General features: G+C 36.5%; 2 protein-coding genes across 4 annotated transcripts; one reads left to right on the forward strand and one right to left on the reverse strand.

The window, feature by feature from the left end:
• Nucleotides 1–6,074: 6,074 nt before the first annotated feature.
• LOC110705588 (probable lactoylglutathione lyase, chloroplastic) lies at nt 6,075–12,678 on the forward strand. 2 transcript variants are annotated; one of them, XM_021883477.1, is made up of 9 exons: nt 6,075–6,766; nt 8,129–8,333; nt 8,425–8,549; nt 8,711–8,775; nt 9,887–10,099; nt 10,197–10,247; nt 10,969–11,076; nt 11,200–11,340; nt 12,489–12,678. In XM_021883477.1, the coding sequence occupies exons 1-9, from the start codon at nt 6,607–6,609 to the stop codon at nt 12,528–12,530; spliced, it is 1,110 nt and encodes a 369-aa protein (XP_021739169.1). In that variant the 5' UTR covers nt 6,075–6,606; the 3' UTR covers nt 12,531–12,678. The 2 variants fall into 2 exon arrangements, with proteins under 2 accessions (XP_021739169.1, XP_021739170.1); XM_021883478.1 differs by having other exon boundaries at nt 10,200–10,247.
• Nucleotides 12,679–12,699: 21 nt separating this feature from the next.
• On the reverse strand, nt 12,700–15,782 carry LOC110705587 (VAN3-binding protein-like). Of its 2 annotated transcripts, none has more exons than XM_021883474.1 (9): nt 15,580–15,782; nt 14,929–15,212; nt 14,759–14,824; nt 14,201–14,269; nt 13,729–14,101; nt 13,401–13,565; nt 13,270–13,319; nt 13,063–13,120; nt 12,700–12,964 (listed from the first exon to the last, which is right to left on the reverse strand). In XM_021883474.1, exons 1-9 carry the CDS (start codon nt 15,584–15,586, stop codon nt 12,768–12,770), a joined length of 1,269 nt encoding a protein of 422 aa, XP_021739166.1. In that variant the 5' UTR covers nt 15,587–15,782; the 3' UTR covers nt 12,700–12,767. The 2 variants fall into 2 exon arrangements, with proteins under 2 accessions (XP_021739166.1, XP_021739167.1); XM_021883475.1 differs by having other exon boundaries at nt 12,700–12,961; nt 15,580–15,781.
• Between the last annotated feature and the right edge of the window lie 3,601 nt (nt 15,783–19,383).

The raw sequence follows: 19,383 nt of genomic DNA on the forward strand, positions 1-19,383 counted from the left end.
AAAGGAGTTTTTTGCGTTAAATCAAAATCATTATCCATCTCCACTAATTATGCGTTTTGCATCCCACCAACAAACTAATTATTAATTCAAAGATAGCAGTCATAGCACCAAAAAAAAGGGCTAAAATACAAGCTGAACTGATTTATTATTATGGGTAACAATGGATTCGTCTTTGTCACATTATTTTGTTTTTGGAAGAGACTGAATTTTTTTTTAAACTTTTGTTACATACATTTGACCTCAAAACAGTGACAAATCAACTAGCAGGCTTACTAGTAGGTTTATTATGGGTTACAAAGCATTTTTTGTAATTTGAAGGGACACCCTTACAACCACTTCAATTTGGGAATTTTTTTTCAAAAGCATGAATTATAGTCTTTTAATTATGGATAATTTTCGACTTATTTAGGTGATTGTAACCATTTTTTTGCCTCTTATTGATTTTGCCAAATACATAAGAAGTTTATGTCTCCTTTTCATCAATTCAAAGCCATCATCGGCTTTATGTAAGTGGTTGGGGGGCATATATAGTTACAAACAATACAATATGATTTTGGGTTGCACCCTTTGATGGGATTTCGGTACTTAATTCTGCAATCCAAAATATCTAAAAATTATCTATTTTCATGTATTATTAATTTATTATAGTAGTTAATTGGCCTTCAAATTAAGACCCGAAAAACATTTTTAGCTCAACAAAAATTAGACATCGAGGTGCATACTTCTTTGGGTTCCTGAAAGGGCTCGAAAGGTCTACTTGGTGCCAGGAACCATCTCATTTGTATATTTATTTGCTCACCCTTGGTTATATTTTTTGCAATAATATTCTTGTGTTCAGATTTGAAATCAATATTGCTATGACTTACTCCTACGATAATCAAGGTAAAGTTGACAAATATTGTCAATTCAAATTTCAAAATACAACTATAGTGAATATTGAAACATATGGAATACATAGAAGTAGGAAGGTAGTGTCTAGTAGTATAGATGAATTCGGATCAACGACAAACATTGAGTACTACGTACCCCCAATCTTATCGTTACATGCTTATGTTTTGTCACTTTTGTGTACGGAGTACTAAAAAAATGTCCAATTAAATTAGTAAGTGAGTAATTAGAAGTAATTTGGACCAAAAGGCGTCAAAAATACACAATGAAAGAATGTGATCATTGCCTTTCCCATTCATTGCTTCAAGTATAAATACACGATGTACAAGAGATAAACTAGAAAACTATCTAGCTACAAACTAGGCAAGGATATGTACAATTACCAAACTAATTATATACTCCCTCCGTTTTTAAATACTTGCTCTATTTCTATTTTTTGCACTATTCATTTGTCCTACTTTGACTAGTGTTTGTGATTTATACATAAGAAAATATATAGTCTTGTGGGTATTTGGTGGAATTATCTCAATAAATAGATTATTAATTTTCAATTGTTAGAATTTATACTTATTGATAATTAAAGATACTTCTTCCGTTACGAATTACTCGCAATAAAGGGGTATTATTTGTGAGACATAAAATATTCATTTATTGCGAGTAATATGTAACGGAGGGAGTATTAGTGATCAAAAATTAGCATCGGTATACGTGTCCAAGAGACGTGGAGCAAGTATTTAAAAACGGAGGAAGTACAATATTTATTAGAATATATTTTCATATATTCTAACAGTCAACGTTCATGCTCCACTACACAATTGACAAATAAAAATAATTACAACTATCCCAAAAGTTTGAACGTGCATGAAGGCGCATGATGATTTCCTTTGAAGTTGATCAAATATTTTTGTGAATTATTTGCATACTAAAGCTGGCAACCACGTAAGTACGTACGACTTTTATTTGTCCTAGTGGCCGCCCTTCTTATCATTTGTCAACATTACTTGTTTAACTTGCTACTTGCTAGGGTCTAGCTAATTGCCGGGGTCATTTCTATGATCCATCCAAAACATCTTACCTAATACCTATAGGATGAAATCGTATGCGGAATACAATATTTTATTGGCGGATTTTTAATGGTCAAAGATAATGAAGTTTAACTACAATATTCATCACTCCCTTCGTTTTTAAATACTTACTCCACTTTTCTTTTTTTAGCCGTTTTTAAATATTTGTTCCATTTCCTTTTTTGGAAAGCTTTTACAGTATTTAATTCATTTCTCACATTTGGTGGACCCAACATAATACTCTCTCTTCCTATTTTTCCACTACTTTTGCTTTTTATAATTTTTATATTTTCCCAACTACCCCACTACCTTCATATTTTATTACTTTCTCCAATTTTTTCCTAAAACTCCGCGGATGGAGAAATGGAGCAAGTATTTAAAAACGGAGGGAGTATATTGTATTATGTATTTTGTATTGGTATAATACATGATTACTAAGAAAGTGTCATAAATCATCATGTACAAAAATAGATGATAAGTCGAAATTCAGCACGAGACAGCAGAAATCCAAATTATTGATCCATTTCTTTGATTAAGGACATTTTGGATATAATTTTGCCAATTTTGTTGCCCTTGAGGTCTATTTATGGCCCATGTTCTGGTTTAAGGGGCATTTGTTTTATCTAGCTTCGTTCGTTCCTCTTTGTTGTTCTTCATGTTAGATGACTTACCTTTCTTTTATTTCGCTTTCTTTATTGCTTTTACTGCACATTATTTGCATACCGTGGGAAGTGTTATGGTTACTCTTTGTTTTTTTGTAGGTTGGTACACTTTTGAGTTTGTTGAATTTCCCGTCACAAAAAAAAAAAAAAAAAAAAAAGGTTGAATTTGGCTCTCTTTGGTGGTTTTTGTTTGTATGATGTCAATTAAATGTAAATTTGGGATGGGCTAGGAGGTAAAGAAGGGTGGGGTCCTCTTCTCCTCCTAACAATGTTCAAATGATGAAAGGAATGCAGTTGGTTTGTAAGATGTTAAACAGGACAACATGACTTCTTTAGTTCCTTTGAAAATGTGGTATTGATTTGTTGAAGGTTCAATTCCTGTGATGTGTTTGGATAAAGAAAGGATAAGGAAAACAAGGGGAGGGAGAAGAAGGGAGGGAACAAAAAGAAAGCTTAGTGCGGTCTAGACCAAACTTCGTACACCCCTATTAGGACCTATAGAAACACGAACCAATCGGTTTATAAATGGGTCTGTTGATCTGTACATCACCATTATATAAGAAAAATAGAAAATATCCCAATGTAATTATTATAAGGAAAAATTAGAAATAATAATCTCAACTTTAATCAATTTTGCTACAATAATCCCAACTTTTGTTTATTCTGAAATAATCCGAACTTTGGGGGTTTCTCTTTTTCTTCAATCCCTAACTGGTCAACAAAAGTCAATGACCTATTATATCAGGTCACTTAACACGTGTCAAGCCCTAATTGGTCCAAAAAAAATAAAAATAAAATAAAAAATAAAAAAAACCCAAAAATAACCAGACCACCAGTCACTTCCCCCTCCCCCTTCCCCCACCAGCCCACCACCTTAACCCTCACCCCATTGCCAGCCTGCCGCCCCTTTCTCGCCGGCTAGCCGCATGAAACAACCCGCCGCGTTGTCGTCTTCCTCCATCCCCGTAACACCCCCATTCCCCACGAAACCACCACTCCAAAACCCATGAATCCACCAATGAAAACCCTACCCACTGCCAAAATCCCCAAATCGTTCCTCCCACCACCTCGAAACCCTAAGTGGTTGGGGTTTTCGACGGTGGCGAGGATTTTTGGGGGGTTTTTGGCAGTGGGACAGGTGGTTTTAAGCGATTTTCGAGTGGAAGGAATTTGGGGGTTTCGATTAAGGGTAGTCGGAAAACGGAAAAAGGAGGACCGACGAGCGGGGAGGGGGAGACCTACGCGGGGGAGGGGGGAATAAGCGGCGTAGGGGGAGGGGTAAGGGCAACAACCGCCACCCTTTGGTGTTAGGCTGGTGGTTTTTTGGGGTTTGGCTAGTGGTCGGGATTTTGGGGTTTTTTTTTCCTCTTTTTTTTGTTTTTTTTTGTTTTTATGTTGTTTAAGCCAATTCAATTGTGACACGTGTCCCTTTAAAAAAAATTAAAAAAATTAAACCGGTCATCGTTTTTTGGGATTGAAGAAAAAGAACAATCCCCAAAGTTTGGATTATTCCAGAATAAACCAAAGTTGGGATTATTGTAGCAAAATTGATGAAAGTTGGGATTATTATTTCTAATTTTTCCTTATTATAAACCTTGAACTACTTTTCAAAAAAAAAAAAAAAAAACCTTGAACTAACTACATTAGTTATGACAATGAGAAATAACAAAGTTTTATAACCAACCATCATTCATTGTATATGTAGCCAATACAAAGTACTCCGTATCATAATTTATAATTCACATATCATCTAGATTACATGGACACTTTATCCAAATGCCGTGTCCGTGTCGGACATCGTGTCAGACACCGAAACTCGTGGGACATACAATGATACGTCTCGGTCTCGGACCATATCCTACTATATTATGAGTTGTTCAATTTTTTTCCCTACCTTATAAAAAGTGAGAGATTGTTCTTATGGATAGGGCACGGACTATTATACCCCTCAAAATGTTTTTTACCTTCTTACTCCCAAGTGTAAGTGGAAGATTGTTCTTATGAATAGTGCACATACCTCTCAAAATGTTTTTTTATACCTTCTTACTCCCAAGTGTAATTTTGTAATTTTTCTAAAGACCCATCAATTAATTAGAAATTAAATGATGAAGAATGGAATAATAAATTTTAAAATTTTCGATTTAATTTAATGGGGGTTATGATTTTATTACATGACAACATTAGTCACTAGACAACGAAAAGTTATTGCTTTATGTGGAGTTTTTCTTTCTATATTTTGTAAAGGTCGAAATTAACGACTTACACATAATTGTATTTAAAGGACGTTGAAACTACTGAAATTAATCTATGATTGTCCCGAATTAGATGTACTAGAAAAAAATGAAACCAAACTAACTACAATGAAGGGGAAGAAAGCAAAAAGGGATTCAAGGAAATTATTAGGATAATTTGCCAATTACTACCGCAAGTTAATACCACTTTGTAAATTACTCCGCAAATTAAAAAAGTTGTGAATTACTACCGCAAATTTTTTTAAGATATTGCGATTACTACCAAACCCCCATTAAACCCAACTATGACGTCATTATAGCTCATTAACCCATGATTAAAGCCCTTAACCATGGTCAAACATGAGTTAAATCCCTTAACCATGACATCATTATATCCCTAACCCATTTTCCTTTTTTTTTTGGCTGGTTAAAGCCCTTAACCATGGTCAAACATGGGTTAAAGTGATATAATGACGTCATAGTTGGGTTTAATGGGGGTTTGGTAGCTTAGTAATCGCAACATCTTAAAATTTTTTGCGGTAGTAATTCACAACTTTTTTAATTTGCGGTAGTAATTTACAAAGTGGTATTAACTTGCAGTAGTAATTGACAAATTTTCCAAATTATTAAGGGAATTATGGGTTGGAAAAGAGGAATTCAAGGGATTATTAAGAGCATTATGGGTGGCATAGGGTTAATTTACTACAAAACTAAATTGTTAGAAGCATTTTGTCCGAGTTCATTTTCTGATTATCTGTTAACTTTTGAGCATTGTGAAATCATGTGTATCTGAATACTATTATGTATTAATGTCGCTACTATATATTATTGTGATGTACCATGTACTGCTATATGATGTACCTTTTTGTTTCCAATTAAGTCAATGAGCGCAAAAGGTATATTAATATCATAAATTCCTATATAAAGTGTTAGCACATTGTGTTTTCCCACTACTTAAATAAGGGTGCGACATGTTGTATCACATTTCGAGAATATTCTACAACATCAAAGACAAGAGCCTTCGGCAGCGGACGATTAACTCCATGTGAAGTGCAAACACAAGCCAAGAAAAGTTAAGACTAAGCAATAAAGAGATATTCCTCTATCAGTCCATTAAATCCTTGTCAAGTGCAAACACAAGCAAAAAAAAATTAAGCCACAAGGGCTTGCCACCTTGCGCGCAACGCGCTCTTTGGCTGCCCTAGTAATAAGAACATTTAAGTAAAGTAAGATAAATAAGGTAATAGTTAAATAATATAAGTGCCTTCATATATAATTATATAGTATGATCTAATAAGAGGACAGAGCGATAAATATATAGTTGAATTCTTTTTTTTTTTTTTCATATATGATATAAATTTTATCATTTCATATCCATGTCCCTTATTTAGAGATAGACGTTTTCTCGTATTCGTATTATACCCGTATTCGTGTTAGCTGTCAGTACCCGCTCTTGTGCAACCTAGCATATAGTAAGAATTATCGAATTTTTTGAGGATATCTGGTTTTCGACACGCCAACAATGCCCATGGTCCCGAGTCGTGCTTGAGCTTTCAACCCACTGGCCAAGCTCACGATGTGGCATTGTGGCCTATAGCCATCTCTAATATTGTCCGAACCTCCCTTTGGGCGGTTGAGCCACGGTCGAGACGGAGAACCAAACCTTTATGACATATTGACCACCAAAGAAATATTACAACAGATAAGAAAGCGCCAAAAAAATCTGTAGCAGAGAGAGAAATTAGCACTACAACAGCAACAATGGCGTCGTCTTCTCCACTATCACTCGCACCTCCACTTCGACAGTCTCTCTCTTCAACATTCTCCAACACAAGGATTCTCGCTTCTCATTCTCGCGTCGCACTTTCTCTCTCTTCCTTTCATATCTCTCGCCGCCTCTCTCTCCTTCATTTCGGTGCTGGTAATTACCTCTAATTCTTCTTTCTTACTGCAATTTCATATGCGCTGATGATATTTTTCGAAATACATTTCGAATTTTGATTTTATATTTTTGAATTTTGATGTTTAATTGTTTAATTTAGTGGATAGGAAACTATAATCTATGTTTTTTCATGTTGAAATGATTAGTTTTGTAATGTTAGGGCCTAATTGATGATAATTTGGATATAATGCTTCTTTTTGAAATTAATTATAAGACAATTTTGATAAATTAATGCTAATTTTCATCGTACGTTTTTGCAGAGTTCAGTATTGATGAAATAAAATGGGAAAATATCATTGCTAAACTTATTGCAGAATCTTGTTTCATAAGATATTGTTTATTGTTAATTTTTTTTGTTGATAATGTGGAGGAAGTTGACAGTAAAAGTTGTCAATTGTTGATAGAAAGGATAAAATCGCGCTATTGTTATAGAGTTGAAGAGTGGCATTCGATTGTTAGAAATTTAGAGCATGTTTGATTGGAAATGGATTCAAATAAACCATTATCGTTACCAAGTGTTTGGTTGGAAGGTTTGGGTAACAATTACCACTTCCTAAGGCCTAAGGGTAATGGTTTCCACTCATTTGTTACCTGTTTAAAACCTAAGGTGATAATTACCCTTACTCTCCTCAAACAAAAATAAAGGAAGATAGGTTTAAGTGATTCTTTTTCATGATTAAACCAAACAAATGGAAAGGTAGAGTTAAATGATTCCTTTCCTCCCACTTATTTGTTTCCCTTTCCACTCCATTTCCATTAGTCATATCTAACACCCCCTTAGAATGTTTGATGCGAGGATTATATGATAATAAAAAAATCATGTCATTCAGTTGTTGTAATTTTTGAATTGTAGTTGAATTCATTGTGTAGATTGCTATAGTTTGATGCATTCTTTTGATTCCGTTGGGAGGACTTTTCGACAAGCAAGATGGCTTGTGAATCTTATAAAGAAGCATTGAGAGACGTTAAAGGAAAGAGTTTTAAGCATACGATCACATTAAAATTGATATAAATTCTTGAATCCTAATGAGGAGTTTAACATTTATGGGGTGCTGAATGAAACCCAAGTGTATCTAGAAATTTTGAAGCAAGCTCTTGTCTATTGTCTATGACAGAGAATTTCTTACTGGAGAACGGTTTAGGAAAACTGTACTATTGGTATCTGCAGAAGTTGTTGTTTGATGTGGTGCTGCCAGGAGTTTGCATTGTTCAATGATTGTGTATTCTTTTGGGAAATGTTGTTGGTTTGGGGGAAATCTGTAGAAAAATGTGGGAGGAAATGATATTGATCTCATGAAGTTTGTATCAAGTTTGCACTAATACATATTTCATGATCTACAGTTGTCTCACAACCGCAGTTGATTGGTCTTAAGGAATCTACACTGCCAAGGCCAGAAAAGAATATACTGGAGGCTGGTACACTTGGTAATATAGCTGAAGCAAGACCTTCTGTCACCGAGGAATATGCTGTGGAGTGGGCTAAAAATGACAAGAGAAGATTACTTCATGCTGTCTATCGTGTTGGGGATTTAGATAAGACTATAAAGTAAATTTCCAACTCTGAACATCTGTCAGTCTGTGACTTTAAGATTTGCTCATTATGAAGCAGATGACTTATTTGTGTGGGAAGCCTGTAGATTCTATACGGAGTGCCTTGGCATGAAGTTATTACGGAAAAGAGACATTCCAGAGGAGAAGTATTCAAATGCGTTTCTTGGTTATGGACCTGAAGAGTCACACTTTACTGTTGAACTTACATACAGTAAGCTATCTGGCTTTGACTCCATTTATTTCCAATACCATGAACACCAAGGCCTATTATTTTAGTTGATTTACCTTTCCTTCCACGCGGTTACTTTATTTCTTTGCTGTGTGAAGTGCATCTTACATGATAAGGTGTTGTCATTAAATTAATGATTGCAGACTATGGAGTTGACAAATATGACATTGGGGCCGGTTTTGGTCACTTTGGTGTTGCTGTAGAGGATGTGAGTTTCCTTGAATTTCTTAGATTTTCCGGCACTTAACGCTATAGATTACTATGTACTACAGAGTATCTTCTAAGGTAAGGATAGTATAAACTATATCCAATGTCACACTTTAGAATAATCTTGGTAAAGTTGAAACTTGTTTTAGATGGAGAAATTATATCCTTACAGAATTTCAGATACAATCAATTCATGTCTAATATTTCCTGAAAGTCGCTTTGCTTGTTTGAGAGCTTGCAATTATTTCCCCTAGGCTCTACCTTCTTTTTTTTAACTTTTGGGGTTGGTATCTTGTATATGGTCTCAAGCTCTTATTTTGGTTAACATCTACTTTCTGCATGGAGAATGGAGATTAAGGAGAGTGAAGAGTAGAATTGCTTGGTTTATGTGCACTTGTTCTAAAACTATAGCCTGATCAATCTTAAAGGTGCACACCTCTCTTCTCTATAGAACATGAGGGAAATATACAAAGATCTATATAAAGAGCACCCACTTCATACGGATGGAACACTAAGTATAAGAGCATATAGTTCAAATGTAAACAACATTCTTTAAAGAGCATGTTGTCTGAATCACAAGAGTGTATAGTTTTAATTCAAAGAATATAGATAGCTGTTTTTGATCGAGCGCACCATGAGCATTGTGCACCTGGGTGTACCATGTAATTTGTAGAAAAGTAAAGAAATTAAGTGGTCGGTGAGTGGGCCCAACTTAATAGAAAATGTAGAGTAGAATTTTTTTACTCATGGGATGTCCCAAAATAGAATATGCTAACTTAAATATGAGATGACGTTTTATTTTTGTTTTTGATTATCATGAGCGGATGAGCCTTCTTGTACATCTTCCTGTAATCATGTGCCCAGATATAGTATAGTGAACGCATTTGTTCAATTTGACCGAGAAGGATTGATACTGATCTTTTTGCAAGTTTCTAGCTTTCCGTGTAGCCTTTTTCTCTTAACATATCACATTTTAATTTTTATTTTCATTTTGGACTATTTTCCTTTTAGACGTCCTCTTGATATTTGAAACTTCAGTTTTTGTTTAAAGATGCATGCTATGAGAATCTGGCCAGTTTTTTACTTTTTTTTAGGACATTATTTTGCTGTAGGTTGCTAAAACAGTGGATCTTGTTAAGGCAAAGGGTGGAAAGGTCACAAGGGAACCTGGTCCAGATAAAGGTGAAAGTTCCATTGTTGCTTTTGTAGAAGATCCAGATGGTTATAAGTTTGAGCTATTGGAAAGGGCATCTATGTTAGAGCCCCTTTGCAAGGTGATGCTTAGAGTTGGAGACATTAATCGTGCCATTAGTTTCTATAAAAAGGTAACTTTGACTCAATGGCTGGTTTGTTGGCCATCAGGTGGTGTTTTTTATGTGTTGCATGTCTGATTGTTCATTTGTTGTGCGCTTTTTGAATTAGAAGGCATATGGCATGGAGCTATTACGCAAGATGGATTTTCCTGAGCACAAGGTAAAAAAAAAAAAAAAATGTTACCTGTGATTTAAGAAGGTCTTGCCTCATTAGGTATAAATCAGATGGGGAAGGTTTTCTTTTGTCACCATATGGTGGATTGTTAGTGGCAGGCCTGGTTTAGTATTTGTCAGTGACTTGCTTCATTATAAAACATTGTTTGATGGGACGATGAAAGATAAAAGGGTATTTGGTACCATCTTTTCTTTCTCTAGAGCTTTGGCCTCTTGTGCAAAGAAGTGAGCCTGTAAAAAATATTGGTGTCTGTGTGATGGACTCAGTGAGTTCTATGCTCAAACTTTCTGCCAGCACATATAAATCTTCATAGTTCTGAGGATTTTTTCGGTGTCCAGGTGTCAACTTGAAACAGCCTTGTTATTCATTGCTAAGGTAAGGCTGCATAACCTGGCTTCCTCTTCTTCTAGGGAAAGAGCCTCTTTAGAAGCATTGAAATAATAGCTTCACCATTTCAGGAAGCTGACTTTTGGCTCAAAGTAAACTGAATAGCCTGGAACCTAATCTATTCAGATAATTCTTAGTTTCCAGGGAGCAGTTAAGATATTTTGGATCCAGCAACGGGAAAGAGTGGCTTTTAGTGCTTTTGTTAAGCTATTAATCTCTCATCATTCTTGATGCGTCATTGTGGTGTATTAATTTATAAATTTATTGATTGGTATTGTCTGTCAAACATCTTTGCTGACTGAAAATTGATGTTTTCCAGTACACAACAGCTATAATGGGTTATGGTCCAGAGAATAACAATGCTGTTCTGGAGCTAACATACAATTATGGAGTCAAAGAGTATGACAAAGGAAATGGTTATGCACAGGTAAATTTCCGATCTTGATGAACTTGGACTTGAAGCATGATATCTACTTCTACTCTAGCTTTCTTGGCTTTAACTTTCATATGTGTGAATTATTTGTTGATGTATTTATTTATTATCTGTCAGATTGCTATTGGAACAGATGATGTATATAAAACAGCTGAGGCAGTTAAACTTAATGGAGGGAAAATTGTACTTGATCCAGGCCCATTGCCTGGATTAAATACCAAGATAACTGCTTGCTTGGATCCTGATGGCTGGAAGACGGTATAATTTCTCTAATCATGAAACGGCTTAATTTTATTATTATTTGTAGCTTAAAATTTCATGATTTTCCCTCTTGGTGGCAATTTCATGGTATAGGGAGATTTTTGTATCTTGTATGTCCTTGTGAAAATTTGAAGTTCTAAAATTTTACATTGTGATTGAAGCAATTCTGGAATATTCCCTAAATGCATTGTATGAGTAATATTTAGTATATTTACGATACAGAAATCTCCAAACTTCAGCTGTTATTTAGAGGAGTTTATAGGCCACCATGCCTCCGTTTAAGCTTTATATATTTAGGAAGTTGGAAAAATTTAGTGGCGAATGCCAACCAAGTAGATTGTTAGTCATCTCACATTAGCTTAATCTAATGTATAAAGATGTAGTTTTGTTGGGTAAACTTCTTTGGGTCTTATGATGCTGAGTGTTTCCCGTATGCGTGAGCTCTTTTTGCATTTGGACCTTGGAGGAGTTTAATTTGAGACACTAGCAAAACATAGACATTAAGTCATTAACATTAACCTTATGCGCCTGCAGAGTTCCAGTCCTTCAATAGTTTAGCACTTTAGCTTTCCAAAAGCTGCCTAAAGCGTGGGTTTAGTTTGACATTACTTCGACTGCTCATCAACTTAGTTTACTTTTTGAAATTTCTCCTCTTTCATTTCTTCTCTTTCCTTCCCTGAATATTAGCCTAACATTGAACCTCAAGTAAGTTAAGTAATTTGGCTGACACAAAAGGTGTGGTGTATTTTAAACTCGATTTGACAAAGATAAATAGAGATTATCTTAAAGACACATTGAACTTGAAAATAGAAAAAGGGCTCTTCAGTTAATCACAGAAGTGTCCCTAGGCTATTAGATTTTTTTTGCAAAAGGGAAAGTATTAACAGTTTTATTGTTTCTTTTTGCACTTCGCTGTATTATTTGCTTCATCCAATATTGAAAACATATTATGTAAAGCAGGATAGAGGAATTGTTATCAACATGAGAATATGAGATGTACTGTGATGGAATTTGTAACTTTCCTTTCACAAAATTTGGATTTGGCCTTCAGTCTCTAAATTCTTTATTTTCTGTTAAATAATTTTGTATGAACTTCAGCAATTATATGATATCAGTTTACGTCTTTGCAAATGTGATTTCTACAGGTATTTGTTGACAACAAGGATTTTCTCAAGGAACTTGAGTGACCCAGGGATGCTGCTTCTCCATCTTTCTGTAAGACGGAGATGGTACAATTTTGATGCTTGGAAATTATCTATATGAGCATCATGTCAAAGATTGCTGTATGATTTGAATTTAAGTTTCTTTATAAATGACTTGAGATTTTATCAGGAAGGTTTTCTCATTTTGCACTTGTGAAAGAAATTTCTGATTTTATACCAGCCAACCTGCAACGAAACTCTTACACTTACAGTAGTTTGTAATTACATGCTAATGCGGCAATTCAACAAATTTTGGATCCCATCAGTCCACATTTGTTTTTCGCCTTTGTTTTTACATTCGAATTCTATGACCCTGTCAGCTGTTTGTATCCCAAAGTATGCCTTCTGCTCGCTGTTGTCTTCTCGCTCTCTTCCAGACCATGCTAAAACATCAGAATATACTCCAGATACTGTAACTGCTGAAACAATGTCACTAGTCAAATTTAAACATAACAAAGGTGAGCAAGATATTGCTCGTTTTGTGTGCTAATAAAGGAGGAGGGGATCAGTTGCTTACATTTCTTCTTTTTTGTGAAAGCCCCTGCTATATGCGTGCTTTTTAGCTTCACAACTATCTGCTTAGCACAAAAGATTTAGTTATCTGCTTATATGCTGTGCTCTGTCTAGGAAATTACTTAATATAGTTGAAAATCAAATCATTATACTGTCTTTCTTTTTCTTGCTGTATATATGGGAAGAATTATATATTAGTAAGTTGTTCTACCTCTAATGTTGAATTTATGCTGAAAGAGACTTGCTTCCAGTGTAAATCACCTGGGGTCAAACATTTACAAAGAGTCAGACACTCTTCACCAGGACACTGCCTATGATCGACTCAGTCTATTACTATATTACCTTTTCTGGTACGTTTCAGAAGCTCTCCACCCTGCATCACAAAGTTCATGGCGGTCATTGAGTTTGATTCTGTGCCATCTTCAGACTGCTCCTCACTTAGAGCAAGACCTGGTGCTCCATACCCTTTGTGTAGCCTTGCCTTCAAGGTTGCAGCTCCTCTTAGCGCTGCATAGTGATTAGAATTTTTCAATAAATTTTCTTATTGAGTGTATAGGATTGGAAGTAGGAATTTATAGATGTTTTCTTATTATATAGTGGCATGTATTGATTATGCATTTTTTTAGTTCAAATGTACCACATTAGATAGTTTGTGTAAATATTACTATACCAGTAGCTGCTCCTGCTGTTAAAGTCATGATATCTCCATTAGTCCTTGCATTTATTGCAGAATTAACAGCTGTAAGAATCTGATGTTGATCAGCCCCCATATCCTCTGCTATCTCAATGCAATGTGATGCTACTAGTGCAGCAGCAGATGCAAGGGCAGTAGTTGGTCTAATTGGTGCCGTTGGTTGTCCAGATGATGCCTCAGTTGGTGTTGCATTTGAGGCTGTTAAAGCCGCAACAGCAGCAGCCACACCTGCTACTGACACTGCAGCATGTAGCTGTGCATTGTGAGTTCTTATTTCATGCTTCTTTCTCTCCCTTTGATCCTTCATCCGTCTCCCCATTGTTTTCCCTTTTATTATGCTTTTGCATAGCTGCATAATTATTACATGTATTAATTAGTTGCTGTCATGTTTGCAAAATTAGTAACTTATATCTAATACCAAATTGAAAGGATGTAGATTTTTAATTACCCCACTTCTTAACAGCTGTTGATTGGATAGAAAATCAGGGTGAAGTGCTTGATGAAGTAAGAAGAGTTCCTAGCCAAATTAAACCCATGTCAGATATAGTTGAGGTGACGAGTAAACAAGATTAGCTGATCACCCAAATCCATGTAAACATTAGAAAGCTAAAAGGTCTGGTTTTTCAATCACCCTAATTAACATTGGTTTTTCATTCATCCTAATTAATAAGCGCAATGAATTATTTCATCTCTACATTTTATGATATATATTGAGTAAAAATAAGGAATAAACAAATTTAAAGTAGATGAATTTTTCAAGCACTGGCATAGTTGCATGTTCTTTGTCTCTCTTGTTCTCTTTTGCATAATTGTGTAAGACATGTAATCACTCTTTAGCTTTCACCCTCTCTTACATGGCGCTTAAAGAGTTTAGTACATTCAGGAAGTTGTTTCTTAGTTCTCTACAGTTTGTCTGAATAATAGAGCTTCATTTTCAGATCATGATAACTTGAAGAAATTCAGATGATGGAAGGCATGGGGCTGAAGAAGTTAGAAGTATATATACCTTTGTGTCATCACTACCTCTTGGAGAAATTGGAGGACTTTCTCCACGATGGGGTTGTTCATCTTCCTGCCAAAAGAGAACAAAATTTATGAAAATGATTGCTATATCTATATATAACATCTATATACCGATTTTCCTTTATCAGATGAGCTTAGATAAGATGATATTACATAATTATTTGGAAGGATGGTATGAGTATCTGCAACATTCAGCTTCAGTTCATCTTTAAGAAAATCAAATGCCGTCTTCTCAGGCAATTTCGGTGTCACATGGGTGGTAGAGAGGGCCTTGGAGAGCTCAGTTGCTGAAACACTCCATGATCTTGCTAAAAACTCCATGGACTCAGTTGGAGTCTCTGGCGGAGGTACAGATGTCGGCAGCCATTTTGCAGGACCATTTTCATCTATGTTTGCAAGCTTATTTGCCACGCTTCTCATGCTTTCCATACTTATCTCTGCATCCACAGAACAGGTAAAATACATTATGAAATTTGCCTTCCTATACAATGCTGTTAGACATCATTGTTCTTAAATATTTTTGATAATCACAGCAACATTCTCCTACAGGACCCCCTAATACAACCTACCCGTAACTCCCTAAAATTTCTTACATGTACCCAGGTGTATCTAGTATAAGGTGCACCCAAGAATGTATATTTGCTCATTTCAAATTTACCAAATGAGCAAAAGAATATCCTTAGATGCACCTAGCTCTAGATACACCTGGGTTACCAACCCCTGCCTCCGAGGGGGCGGGATGGTAGGAATGGAAGCACTAGCGAGTGTTCCATCCTCGGATTATCTGTTAGATATCATCATTACCTTTCATTGTTGTTGTCTAACCTAGAACTCTAGCAGGATAATGAAGAATGTTACAGGGAAGTGTGATATATATAACCTGATTCTTTGAACCAATAGTGAAAGTCAAGGAATGAAAGCAGAGTAATATATTCTATATATCAACTCGAAAAGACAGAAATAAAGATTAATCAACTTTGTCCAGAATTTATTTTCAGTGATATTTCTTTTAAGCGTGCTTTTAACTAGTGAAAGAGTAAAAAAATAAAGACTGTTTTAAAGTATTGAGCGGCGAGATACTTGATGACTTGGGGCCATATTTGCTGCCATTATTACTGATTAAAGTAAGAAATTTGGGGCCCTTTTTCTTCTTTATAATGGTAATGGTATATGCAAAGTTTTATGCAACTGCTATGTTATTGTTTAGTTTGATGATTAAAAATGCTTTTGCAGGTTTTGGTTTCTGGTTTTCTTTTGTCTCGCTCATTTGACCTTGTTTGTGCGCACGACTGCACACTGCACAGGTGATTCGTTCGTTTTCATGACTTGTTTTAGCTTTGCACTTTTGCAGTACAAGAGTGCAAAAAGAATAATATTATATGTTTCGCCAATTTGATTATTTGATAATATCGTATTTGTATTAGCCGAGGCATTGTTTAAATATGTTTCCTAATGCATAATTGTGCATATAGAGGTAGTTTGCTACCTTAGATCCTTCTTTGTCTCGATAATTCGAGTCAATTATCGAGTCATGACAAATAAGCGACTAGTTTCTAATTTACAATCAATTCTAAATTTGTAATGCAATATGAGAGTTTTAAAGAGCCTGTAATTTACCGAAATACTTCGTATGTATTAACTCACTGGACCGGGGTAATTAGGTACATTGAATAAAATACTTCGTAGCTAAAGGTGAGTATATCATATCATATGATTAACGGGAACAATTTCATTAAACATGATTATGTAAATAAACAATGTCTTAGTGGATTAAAAAGATATGAAGGTCCTTAAATTCAGCAAAACTAAATAAAGCAGGCGCAACAAATCGCCATATTTTTGCTTTAATCATTGCTCTTTGAAGCTTAATTAAGTTGTTGTTGTGCGACAGCGGAAGCAAAGGTCGAAAACAAACAAGAAAACAATAAAGAAATTCAATGCAAACAATAAGAACAACACCAAGAATTTACGTGGTTCACTATCGATGTGATAGCTACGTCCACGGGCACCGAGATCGAATGATTTCACTATAAACTGCAAAGATTACAAAGATGATTCTTGTATTTCTCAAGAACGGCTCTCACTCTGTCTCTCTTAACCCTAATACTGATATTAGGGAGGTTTTATATTAATCCCTAAAATAAAAGATACTTGGGCAAAAAGATAATAAAATAAGATAACCTAAAACCGCAAAATCCGCGTTCCGTATTTTTCCTTCTCCGCCCGGTCAGACCGGGCAAGGTCTGCCCGATCGGGCGCGAGAAGAAAACTCCATACGAATGCTTCAACGTATCCAACCCCCACCGCCCGGTCAGACCGGGCAAGGTCTGCCCGATCGGGCGAAGGCTCGCCCGGTCGGGCGAAGGCTCGCCCGGTCGGGCGCGAGAGCAGCTTCTTCAACGAATTTGCCAGGCACCTCTTCTTCTTCCGCCCGGTCAGACCGGGCAATGTCCGCCCGATCGGGCGGACAAAGCTACGAAGTACGAGTCACCTAATATACTTATCAACAATCTCCACCTTGACGAGAACTCGTAGTCAGCAAACGACCCCATCAAGACATAGTGAAAAAACATCTCAAGCCAAACCCGATGCAGGACTCATGCATAAGCCATACATCCCGATAAGTCTTCAACCAAGACCCATCACATACTCGTCTCCAAGTATAACAACTCATAATGCTCCACCTGCATCACAAGCCCCGGGCAAGCTCCACCTTAATGCCAACACACCTACACCAGGAGCTCCCCAACTTCGCCCCTCAGGGCCTACTACATCACGTAGTAATCAATATTTAACAAGTCTAAGCAATGTTTAAACTTGCTAAACGGAACAGGCTTAGTGAAGAAATCAGCCGGGTTGTCAGCAGTCCCAATCTTCTTCACCTTAATCCTCTTGTCAGTACGTAAGAAATGATACCTGACATCAATGTGCTTCGTCCGATCATGGTGTACTTGATCTTTAGCTAAGCAAATCGCACTTAGACTATCACAATACACTGTAGCAAAATCCTGTGCAATACCCAGTTCACCTACTAGGCCTTTGAGCCAAATAGACTCCTTAGCTGCAGAAGTTAGAGCCATATACTCAGCTTCAGTAGTTGACAACGTAACTGATGACTGCAATGTAGACTTCCAACTAACCACAGAACCACCCAAAGTGAACACATAACCAGTCACAGACCTCCTGGTATCCACATCAGCTGCATAATCAGAATCACTGTACCCAGTGACCAAGCATTCCTTACCATTCCCGTACACAAGACCAATATCAGCTGTCCCTCTCAGGTAGCGAAAAATCCTTTTCACCCCTTGCCAGTGTTCCCTCCCAGGTCGAGCCATAAACCTGCTTACAACACTAACAGCATGCGCAATATCCGGCCTAGTACAGACCATAGCATACATCAAACAACCAACCGCATTTGCATATGGAACTCTAGACATATAAGACAACTCCTCCTCTGATTGAGGTGACATAGACAAAGACAACTTACAACTAACAGTAGTTGGCGTACTTATAGGCTTCGATTTTTCCATCCCAAAACGAGACAAAATCTTTTCAATGTAGCTTTTCTGAGTCAAGAAAAGCTTACCTCTAGCCCGATCCCTGTAGATCTCCATACCCAAAATCTTCCTAGCTGCACCCAAGTCTTTCATGTCAAACTCCGAGTTAAGCATCTCCTTTAATCTAGCAATATCAGATTTATTCTTTGTGGCAACCAACATGTCATCAACATATAACAAAAGATAAATCATGGAACCATTATCCAGCTTACTATGATACACACAGCAATCATATGAATTCCTGTCAAAACCTTGTGAAACCATAAAAGAATCAAACCTTTTGTACCACTGTCGGGGGGATTGCTTAAGTCCATACAATGACTTTAGCAATCTGCAGGCATAGTGTTCCTTTCCAGGAACTTCGAATCCTTCGGGCTGCTTCATCAGAATCTCCTCCTCCAAATCGCCATGAAGGAAAGCCGTTTTAACATCCAACTGCTCCAGCTCAAGATCAAAATGTGCTACAATTGACAATAACACACGGATAGAAGTATGTCGAACCACAGGTGAGAATATCTCAACAAAGTCAACCCCTTCTACCTGACTGAACCCCTTAGAAACTAGCCTAGCCTTAAAACGTATTTGCTCAGTTTCCGACAACCCTTCTTTCTTCTTGTAAATCCATTTACAACCCACAAGCTTCCTCCCTTCCGGTACCTTTACCAGTTCCCACACTCTGTTCTTGTAAAGGGACTGCATCTCTTCACCCATTGCGGCAAGCCATTGCGCAGACTCACTACAACTAATTGCTTGTTTATATGTGGCAGGTTCAAATGACTCTACATCATCAGCTACACTCAATGCATAACCTGTCATCGCATCAACACAGCAATTTCTTCCCTCCATCTCTTCAATCAATCTAACAGGCTTCTTGATAACTCGTTTAGGCATCTCAAGAATGGTGTCAGGTTGACTAGATGACCCCTGATTAGATTGCTCCACCTCATCCCCAGAGTTAGAATGAGTAGGAGTAATCTCAGGTTCAGGAGTACCCGGCACTGGAACATCAGCATCATCATCAATATATTGTACCCGAGGTAAATCAGCA

The sequence above is a fragment of the Chenopodium quinoa genome, unplaced genomic scaffold (assembly GCF_001683475.1).
Source record: "Chenopodium quinoa cultivar QQ74 unplaced genomic scaffold, ASM168347v1, whole genome shotgun sequence".
In the NCBI taxonomy this organism is placed as follows: domain Eukaryota; kingdom Viridiplantae; phylum Streptophyta; class Magnoliopsida; order Caryophyllales; family Amaranthaceae; genus Chenopodium; species Chenopodium quinoa.

Excerpts from the sequence above, each read along its gene's own strand:
- LOC110705587 (XM_021883474.1), bottom strand. Across the intron at positions 14,825-14,928 it reads CCATCCTTCCAAATAATTAT|GAAGATGAACAACCCCATCG; the intron begins GTAATATCATCT and ends CTCTTTTGGCAG. Across the intron at positions 13,566-13,728 it reads AACAGCAGGAGCAGCTACTG|CGCTAAGAGGAGCTGCAACC; the intron begins GTATAGTAATAT and ends ATCACTATGCAG.
- LOC110705588 (XM_021883477.1), top strand. The coding sequence starts at position 6,607 with ATGGCGTCGTCTTCTCCACTATCACTCGCACCTCCACTTCGACAGTCT. Across the intron at positions 8,334-8,424 it reads GATTTAGATAAGACTATAAA|ATTCTATACGGAGTGCCTTG; the intron begins GTAAATTTCCAA and ends GGAAGCCTGTAG. Across the intron at positions 11,077-11,199 it reads AAGGAAATGGTTATGCACAG|ATTGCTATTGGAACAGATGA; the intron begins GTAAATTTCCGA and ends ATTATCTGTCAG.